The sequence below is a fragment of the Sebastes umbrosus genome, chromosome 15, assembly GCF_015220745.1.
Source record: "Sebastes umbrosus isolate fSebUmb1 chromosome 15, fSebUmb1.pri, whole genome shotgun sequence".
NCBI classification, from domain to species: domain Eukaryota; kingdom Metazoa; phylum Chordata; class Actinopteri; order Perciformes; family Sebastidae; genus Sebastes; species Sebastes umbrosus.
In genome coordinates, this window is record NC_051283.1 from 27,567,443 (window position 1) to 27,577,845 (window position 10,403).

Sequence of the window (10,403 nt, forward strand, 5' to 3'; positions counted from 1 at the left end):
GTCAGTTAGCATGCTAAGCTAGCAGGCTAAAAGCTGATTAAAACACAGTGCAGGTTCAGAGCATGACAATGCAGAAGATTACACACTTTACACTTACTTTATGTGTACTTATACACACTGGAGATGTTATAAACTAACTGTGGAGTTTAGTATTTTACTGCAGTAATGTTCCTGCTGCACACACCAGCTAGCCTTCACAGTTAGCTCCTCCTGCTAACAGGCTAACAGCTAGCCTAGCAGCTCCTCAGAGACTTCATTAACTCTCATATGCGCTGAATAAAGCCGAGCAGGCGTCTGCTTACCTTCTCCGCACCTTTTGTATGTCAAGTAAATACTTATTCCGAAAAAATTCCACTTGTAAACGGCGTGTTTCCCCAGAAATAATCAGAGATGTTCATGAGCTGTTAGCTGTTAGCTGTTAGCTGGAGCTGAGCACACCGGTTGGGACTACTTGCGAGTACTGTATCCCTCCGCCACTTCACTCCCCCTCGTGTTTCTATCACTGTGAATGGAGGCGGAGGGATATCTGCTACACAACCACAACATTCATTAAAATACTTAAAATACTAAAAGATAAATTAACCCTTTCATTCTTTTAGTAGTTTCTTGGTGGCAGACGAACAAATGCGACTTCGTCTTTATAGAAACTGCCATCAACAATGTGTAGCAGAGCGTTAATGGTGAATCTGACCTAACCACTGCATGCTAACAGTGATTAGCATGCTAACGTTAGACAACATTAAACTAGTCCCCGCACTGTGACTCACCGATGAGCTTTGTATGCTAATAAAAACACTTATCTTCACTATATGTGATTTAAACTTGTACATAACCGCTTAAACAATGTGACCACTGGGTCAAAGAGAAAGTAAACTAACACATTTAGGTTTTGTTGTAAGCAGCTAACTCGATCATTTAACTCTTTGTGGACTGTTAGCATCGGCTAATGTTAGCATCGGCTAATGAGAAGCTAGCAGAACCCTGCTGCCTTTAGCTAGCTTTGTGTTAGCATGAAGTAGCTAACTTAGCTCGTTACTATAGAAACTGCCCCCAGTTAAAACACGACGGTTAAATTAGCACTATAACGTTAATAATTATAAACTCTATTATGGTCAACAGATGTTCGTCAGCTGAAGTTTATAGGTCGTGTTTTATCTATAAATACATGTAGTTAGCCTTTAGCTACATGCTAGCTAGCTAACAACTGGCTAACAGCTAGCTAACAACTGGCTAACAACTAGCTAACAGCTAGCTAACAGCTAGCTAACAACTGGCTAACAACTAGCTAACAACTAGCTAACAACTGGCTAACAACTGGCTAACAGCTAGCTAACAACTGGCTAACAACTGGCTAACAACTGGCTAACAGCTGGCTAACAGCTGGCTAACAACTGGCTAACAACTGGCTAACAGCTGGCTAACAGCTGGCTAACAGCTGGCTAACAACTGGCTAACAACTAGCTAACAACTGGCTAACAACTGGCTAACAGCTGGCTAACAGCTGGCTAACAGCTGGCTAACAGCTGGCTAACAGCTGGCTAACAACTGGCTAACAACTAGCTAACAACTGGCTAACAACTGGCTAACAACTGGCTAACAGCTGGCTAACAACTGGCTAACAGCTGGCTAACAACTGGCTAACAACTGGCTAACAACTGGCTAACAGCTGACTAACAACTGGCTAACAGCTGGCTAACAGCTGGCTAACAGCTGACTAACAACTGGCTAACAACTGGCTAACAACTGGCTAACAGCTGGCTAACAACTGGCTAACAGCTAGCTAACAACTAGCTAACAACTGGCTAACAGCTAGCTAACAGCTAGCTAACCTGCCAAACAACAACACATTTCTTGTTTAAAGGGCCCATATTGTAAAAAGAGAGATTTTCATGTCTTTTATATTGTAAAGCAGGTTTAAGTTCTATATAAATCCTGTTAAACTATCAAAACGCTCAATATACCGAGAAATACACACAGCCCTGTATTCACAAATAGTGCGTTTGAAACAAGCCGTTAGGATTTCTGTCCATTTGTGATGTCACAAATATACAATATATAGATTATTACACGGTTTTAAACGTAAACATTCTAAATACTAGTTTCACTGGTATCATAGTTTTTCCATGTCGTCATTTCCATTTAATTTCATTCACATGCAGTATATTAATTTCCATGCACGCAATATAAATCAGTAATGTACTGTATATTATTACATATATTCAGTAGTGGAATATATTTAAGTATATTTACTCATATTGTACCACATAAGTATAATTCTGAGGTATTTCTACTTTACTTGAGTACTTTTATGCTACTTATACTTATATTTCACTACATTTCAGAGGGAAATGTACTTTTATTTGACAGCTATGACTAATACTACTTCCTTTGCAGATTAATACATTTAAAAAAAAAAAAAATAGTACAAATAATACATCTTATAAGATTTAATACATTTTAAGATAGAGCTCCACCTCAAGCAGCTACAACATTATCAGTATTAGTAATACAATAATAATGAAATATTACAACTCTGCCAGGAGCCGTTCTACTACTCCACTGTACTAAAAAGAGTACTTTTAGTTCAGTCTTTTTATTGGTATTCTGTACAAAATCCAATGAATTACAGAAATTATTGTATAAACAATTATATCCCCCCCCCTGTAACAATGTTACTGCACCATTAAATAAGCAGAATTAATTTCATAAACAATTACATTTATACATATAAATGAATTCAATCCGATAGAAACATAAACGAAACATGTACAAAAAAAAGGAAAAAGGAAAAAGGAAAGGACCAAAGACACAAAAAGGTAAGTAAATAAAAAATAATAATAATACAAAATAAATAAAAAATAAAAAACGAAGTATAAGTTGTGAATTATATGTAACATGGGGTCAGCAGTTTAAAACTTCAATATCAGTGTTATCCATTTTTTCTATATAGATTAAAAAAGGGTACTTTTACTTTTATATTCAGGTACATTTAGCTGATACCAACAAAAAGCCTACGCTAAATACGTAATTGCGTAAGTGCGTGTGACGTAATGACGTCACCGACCCGGAAGGAAGCTCGCAGCAGTGTTGTTGTCGCAGCAGCTCAGCTGATATTTGTCAGAAAACAGTAACAGACTCTCCACAGCTGCTGCTGCTTCTGCTGCAGCTGTTACTGTTGTTTTGTTATTGTTCTTATTGTATTGTTGTTGTTGTTGTTTACACTCCGCCATCATGAACGTGACGCTGGCGGTGAAGCAGTACATCTCCAAGATGATCGAGAGCAGCGGGCCCGGGATGAAGGTGCTGCTGATGGACAAGGAGACGGTGAGAGACCCGCTACAGACCCGGGCTAGTACTCATACTACAGCCTGTATATACTATAAAGCTATAAGGTTATACTGTGTATATACTAGTCAGTGGTAGAAAGAAATATTCACCTCCTTCACTGCAGTAAAAGTACTAATACCTCACTGTGAAAGTACAAGCAGCAGTGGAAGAAGTATTCTGATCCTTTACTGCAGTAAAAGTACTAGTACTACACTGTGAAAACACTCTGTTACAAGGAAGAAGTAGAAGTATTCAGATCCTTTACTTCAATAAAAGTGCTAGTAGGCTACTACACTGTGAAAGTACTTTGTTACAAGCAGCCGTGAAAGAAGTATTCTGATCCTTTACCTCAGTAAAAGTACTAGTACTACACTGAAAATACTTTGTTACAAGTGTGTGTGTGTGTGTGTGTGTGTGTGTGTGTGTGTTTGTGTGTGTGTAGACCAGTATAGTGAGCGTGGTCTACACTCAGTCAGAGATCCTGCAGAAGGAGGTCTACCTGTTTGAACGCATCGACTCTCAGAACAGAGACAGCATGAAGCATCTGAAGGCCATCTGCTACCTGAGACCCACCAAGGTACAACACCTGTCTGTCTGTCTATCTGTCTGATAATAACGTCTATAATAATGATTATTACAACAGGAAGTGAGTGTTTTGTGTGTTTTGTGCAGGACAATGTGGAACATCTGATCCAGGAGCTGCGGAGACCAAAGTACAGCGTCTACTTCATCTGTAAGAGACTCTTTAACACTGATGGTTGATCATGATAACTAGAGCTGGGACGATACACATATCTCCCGATTCGATACCATCATCGGCTCCATCGGGGCCGTTTGAATACATTTAACATAAATGTCAGTACATGGGTGCTCTACAGTTGTAGCGTCGGCCCATTTGACCAGATGTCTGTACAGGAGCTGATCACAGATCAGTCAGCACTCTGTTGATGGAGACACTTTTTAACTCTGATATTTGGTATTTTGTTTTGTGTGTTTCAGACTTCAGTAATGTGATCAGTAAGAGTGAGATCAAAGCTCTGGCTGAGGCTGATGAACAGGAAGTGGTGGCTGAAGTCCAGGTGAGTCTCAGGGTGCATTCACACCAAGTGCGAAAAACACTTTTTGCGAGTTCATGGAGGTTTAAATATTTCAACTTTAGCGAGATATTCCCTTGACGCTGTGTGGTGAAAGCCTCTCAGCGTTGAGATCCTCCTCCTGTCGTCACTGACGTCCTGACGTTGTTGAATCAGAAATGGAGGAAATAAATCTTGTATGTGTCTGTGGTCACCCAGAGCTACGATAGTACATCATATCACTGAGATATACCGTCACTGAGAAGTCTGGGTTTATTTCAGCCGCAGAAAGAAAACAAACAGAATATCAATAAATATGAATCCTGTATAAATAACAAACATCCAGTTTCCTGCTTTTCACATTTTCTAAAATTGCAACTTGCTTATTAAAGTTTATAGATCATTTCTGATGAACATGTGGCGTCTACAGAGCAAACAATGAATGAATGAATTAATGAATCGGTGCATTAATAGATTAATAGAATAGATAGGTTAAAAGACGTCCTGTTGAGTTAATCATGTTTACTGTCTGCAGGAGTTTTATGGAGACTTCATCGCTGTGAATCCTCACCTGTTCTCACTCAACCTGCATGGAGTCGCCAGGGTGAGAAACCACTATCACTTCTGTCTCTTTAAAGTACTACTTCAGCTAGTAAGTACTTAGTACCAAGTACTACGTCAATAGGCGCTGAATAGAGTACAGTGTCAGCTTGACGAGCACACTGGACCAGTTAAACCCACAGAATCATCATCAGGTCTCCTTCTCTCAAGAACCAGTTTCACATTTCACTTTAGTACTGAGAAAGTACTTAAGTAATACTCGTAGTAAGTAACTGCAGTGCTTCATACTTACTCAAGTAGTACTATTAACTACTTTGTGCTTAATTCATAACTGCTGCACCACCAGGTTCATGTGGACAAATGTGATCATTTGATGGTGTGGCTCCATTTAGTGACATTTATAATGAGTTTCTGTGTCTTTATATATTTATACATATATATAGTATATATATATATATATATATACTATATATATGTTATATGTGTATTAATATATGTGTATTTATGTGTGTATCTGTCAGGGTCGGAGCTGGGAGCCCACCATGTTGTCTCGGTGCACTCAGGGTTTGACCTCCGTCCTGCTCGCTCTGAAGAAATGTCCAGTCATTCGCTACCAGCTGTCCTCCGACATGACCAAACGCCTCGCCGAGAGCGTCAAGGTTTCCACGGCAACGCACTCTCATCACACATGTTAGCTGGTAAACGTAAACGTTAACCTCTAACGCCTTCCTTAAAACTCTCCTTCTGCCAGCAAATCATCACCAAGGAGTACGAGCTGTTTGACTTCAGGAAGACCGAAGTTCCCCCTCTGCTGCTGATCCTCGATCGCAGCGACGACGCCATCACGCCGCTGCTCAACCAGGTGCCCAATCACAGCTCGCCACACCGTGACATCACCAGGTTTACACCACCAACAACTGAAACACTGATCTGATCTGAACGGTTCATGTGACGACACATTCAGGATTTTCTGTCTTATGAAGTCATTGGAGTCGGCTGGTGTCGGAAATGAGCTAAAGCTTATTATTAGCCAATGCCAAAAACAGGCTAGTGTTGTGTTCGCTGGCTGTAGTTACTTTCAGAATTGTCGAAAGGACGAAAATAAATTGCAAATTGTTTAATTAACGGTTTAAAATAAAATCAGTTGCAGTTTGACGGCATGAATAAATTAAATAAAGTGATAATTTTATTAGTTAGTCAGCAGAACTAGCGGTAGTTTAACCGGCTTGTCTCTATTAACGTTACAGCCAGCTAAGCTAACGTTAGCCTTTCATATAAAGCCTGTTAACTGTAGACAGAACCATGTGTGTGTTGTGTGTTAACGCAGTGTGTTGTGTGTGTTCTCTGTGTGGTTCTGCAGTGGACGTACCAGGCCATGGTCCACGAGCTGCTGGGTCTGAACAACAACCGGATCGACCTGTCGAGGGTCCCGGGGATCAGCAAAGACCTGAAGGAGGTGGTTCTGTCTGCAGAGAACGACGAGTTCTACGCCAACGTGAGTCTGAGCAGAGAACACGGAGAACATCTGAAGAACCACGTTCATCTTCACCTTCGCAGTATTAATACAGAAATATCATCAAATTATTACAATATATTATTATGTGTGTGTGTGTGTGTGTGTGTGTGTGTGTGTTAGAACTTGTACCTGAACTTCGGAGAAATCGGCACCAACATTAAAAACCTGATGGAAGATTTTCAGAAGAGGAAACCGAAAGAACAACAGAAGCTGGAGTCCATCAGTGATATGAAGGTGAGACAGACAGAGACAGATGTTCTGACAGGTTGCTGGTTGAAATCCACAGACTTTTTTCCAGATTTTTGTGTCCTCAGAATGCATCACCTGTCTGTCTCTCTCTCTACCTGTCTGTCCTCAGGCCTTCGTAGATAACTACCCTCAGTTTAAGAAGATGTCGGGGACGGTGTCCAAACATGTGACGGTGGTGGGAGAGTTGTCTCGTCTGGTGTCGGAGCGTCAGCTGATGGAGGTGTCGGAGGCAGAGCAGGAGCTGTCCTGTCAGAATGACCACTCCAATGCACAGCAGGTAACCGCCACACACCGCCACGCCATCACACACTCAGCTGGTTTAACACGTAACTGAGGATCCGTCAGGTTACAGCCTGGAGAAACTCACCGTCTCTCGTACTTCCTGTTTGTTCCAGAGCGTCCGCCGGATGCTGCAGAATCCTCGTCTGTCAGAGTTGGACGCCGTCCGTCTCGTCATGCTCTACGCTCTGAGATACGAACGCCACAGCAACAGCATCCTGCCGGCCCTGATGGACGAGCTGAGCAGGAGAGGCGTGTCCGAGCGCCACCGCAGGGTAAAGATGTCACCGCAGACACACTGCTGTGATTGGACACTGAGATCAGCAACAAGACAAACAACACTAACCAAACCTGGTCTCGGACCTGGACTTGGATCCGGTCTCGGATCTGGTCTCGGAGACCTGGTTTATTGAATAATTATAATTATTTTCTGCCACATTACAGTTGATTTATAGAAATTAAATTTAGAGTTAATTATCATTGTATTATTTTATATTATATTATATTATATTATATTATTATATTATGTTGTCTCTGTCAGATGGTGAAGTCGGTGGTGGAGTACGGCGGGAAGAGAGTCCGAGGAAGTGACCTCATCACGCCGACAGACGCTGTCGCCATCACCAAACAGTTTTTCAAAGGCCTCAAAGTACACACACAGACACACACACACACACACACACACATTTTATTTATTTAATGTTTATACTAGGGGTGGGAAAAACAATCAATTCACCTATGTATCGCAATTTTTCTTTTTACAATTTCTAAATAGATGTTTTAATGCCAGAATCGATATATTTACTTCATTTGAGTCTATGTGGAGGTAGAAGGAAGTTACCGCTTTTATTGTTGTAGTCAGAGTAACGTGACGTCATATCCGTTCCGTATCCGTCAATCAAAACAAACCACAGCGAGCCGAAACGAGAGAGTATAAAACGTTGGCAGGTCTGCGTGGATACGACCTGCACCCTCACATGTTAAATCCAGCGTGGTAAACACTACACATCCAGTAAAGGATGGAAACACTTTGGGTTTCACACATTGACAGGAAAAACAGAGCTAGACATCACGGCTAAAGCTGCATGCTAATCGGCACCAAAGTAACGTGATAGTATCGAATCAGGAGATAGGTGAATCGTCCCAGCTCTATTTTATATTGTACAACATATTTACAGTACTTTTACTTCATGATGATGATAATAATAATAATAATAGTATAATGTGTGTGTGTTCAGGGTGTAGAGAATGTGTACACTCAGCATCAGCCTCTTCTTCATGACACTCTGGATCAGCTGATCAAAGGTCGACTGAAGGACAGTCAGTTCCCGTACCTGGGCGCCAGCAGCCTCCGAGACAGGTAACAAACACACACACACACACACACACACACAAACACACACTCACACACACACACACACACATTCCCAGTAATAAGAATTAAAGCTGGAAACCAGTAAAGTTTCCTGTGAAATTAGTTTGGACAGCGAGAACAGGAAGAGAAACTGGACATCACACACACACGAACACACACACATTATAAACACACACACACACAGAAAGAGGAAACACAAGGTCATTTGGGTGATAAAATGTCACTTCCTGTTGAATCGGAACATCTTAACTTCACTTCTCTGAAGCTTCACTGTCACTGTGGATCAATGTGTGTGTGTTACAGGCCTCAGGACATCGTGGTGTTTGTGATTGGTGGAGCCATGTATGAAGAAGCTCTGACTGTTTACAACCTGAACCGTAGCACACCTGGAGTCCGTATCGTCCTGGGAGGAAGTAGCATCCACAACACCAAGAGGTGACGAACACACACACACTAATATTTAGCCTTCTGCTGCGGTTAGCGGCGTAGGGGTCGGCTAATCTGGTCCTATTAGTTAATGTTAACTTTCTCAACTAACACTGGTGATCCTGGAGAGTGAGTGACAGCACATATTGAGAGAAACTAGTATTTTCTTCAGCTATTGTTAAAAAAACAAGCCAACAGTACTTGCTAGCCAGCGTTAACTAACATGTTCAGAGAATTATTCTGCCTCCACTTAACGCTCCGCCCACTAAATACGTCACCATGGTTACTGACTATATGATGGTCTATAAGAAAGGTTAAAACGAGTAACTAAGTAACTCCAGCTGTCAGGTGAATGTGGTGCAGTGAAACCGCGATGACGGTCCAGGTGTGTTTACTCCTCCCTCAGTTTCCTGGAGGAAGTGATGTCGACGGCGGGTCCCAGCGGCGACAGAGCACAAGGAAGTAGTCGCCAGGGCAGCAGGCGCTGAGCACAAGCAAGCAAGTGGTGAAGAGATGGATGGAGACAAACAACATTCCTTGTTTCTCTGTGTGTTATATTATATAGTTAATAAACGTGGACGTGTTGATGAGGTGGAACGTCCCTTTAAAGTGTTTCTGTGTGGTTTCATTAATGTATAAATTAAAATAAAACACCAATAATGTTGAGAAATATGAGACGGCGTGTCGTTATTCATCTTATTTCTGTCCTCACTGTCAGTTTAAGTTAAAAAAGAAAAAGTTTAACATCAGAAGAAGTTCATTTTCTTTATAACAGCAGTTTCCTGTCACCGATACACTAGATTTAATTTTGGTCAAGACATAAAAAAAACTCCCTCTAGTATTTTAGTTTGTTAATTTATATATTTTTACAACCTTCTTGGTTCAACTGCACCTCTAGAAAATTAAATAAAGTAAAAAAGTAGTTTTACTGTTGATACTTTAAATACATTTTAATACTTATTTTAAATGTTTTCTTTAGTGTATAATCATTAACTATATTTACTGTATATATAGTTAATGAAAGCAGAAGGTCATTTGAATCTGCCTCGTCCAATCGCATATATATATATATATATATATATATATATATATATATATATATATGTGTGTATATATATATATATATATATATATGTGTGTATATATATATATATATATATATACAGTATATATACATATATATTCATATATAAATGTATAGATATGTGGCAGCTGCCAATTCTCTGGTGTTTGCTGTTGTTTCCCTTTTCCCTGGTGTTTTTTTGGTTGAGTTGCTGAGTGATTAGAGGGTTATTCAGTTCACCTGTTGCGCAGGGTGTGGGGACTGGCTCTTAAATGATAGTTGAGAGCAGCTTGGTGCATTCCCCTCTTGGCCAATCAGGGTGTAACGACGCCCTTTCTGTAGGGCTTAAAAGAGGAGGGAAACTGCACACCCAGTGTCATTCTGATCTCTCCTTCACTCAATGCAACATGTGTTATCAGCTTTATCAGAAACTCTGGTCTGTTTTGGGCCCTTTTGGGATTCTGTGATCTTTGTGTTTTGTTTGTTGAGAGTGTTGACTCTCCTAGTTGGGGAAACAAGTTAAGTGCCAACCAA

General features: G+C 40.7%; 2 protein-coding genes across 2 annotated transcripts in view; both read left to right on the forward strand.

The window, feature by feature from the left end:
• The window catches only part of LOC119503753 (zinc finger and SCAN domain-containing protein 2-like), a 681,462-nt gene that overhangs the window by 70,886 nt on the left and 600,173 nt on the right, over nucleotides 1–10,403 (forward strand).
• vps45 (vacuolar protein sorting 45 homolog) lies at nucleotides 3,048–9,481 on the forward strand. The gene is made up of 15 exons (XM_037795761.1): nucleotides 3,048–3,324; nucleotides 3,770–3,904; nucleotides 4,000–4,060; nucleotides 4,327–4,406; nucleotides 4,936–5,004; nucleotides 5,483–5,620; nucleotides 5,713–5,823; nucleotides 6,322–6,456; nucleotides 6,598–6,711; nucleotides 6,836–7,003; nucleotides 7,122–7,280; nucleotides 7,547–7,654; nucleotides 8,244–8,365; nucleotides 8,684–8,815; nucleotides 9,213–9,481. The coding sequence occupies exons 1-15, from the start codon at nucleotides 3,232–3,234 to the stop codon at nucleotides 9,292–9,294; spliced, it is 1,707 nt and encodes a 568-aa protein (XP_037651689.1). The 5' UTR covers nucleotides 3,048–3,231; the 3' UTR covers nucleotides 9,295–9,481.

Coding starts and splice junctions, on each gene's coding strand:
- vps45 (XM_037795761.1), top strand. CDS start 3,232: ATGAACGTGACGCTGGCGGTGAAGCAGTACATCTCCAAGATGATCGAG. Junction 4,061..4,326: donor GTACAGCGTCTACTTCATCT/GTAAGAGACTCT, acceptor TGTGTGTTTCAG/ACTTCAGTAATGTGATCAGT. Junction 4,407..4,935: donor AAGTGGTGGCTGAAGTCCAG/GTGAGTCTCAGG, acceptor TACTGTCTGCAG/GAGTTTTATGGAGACTTCAT.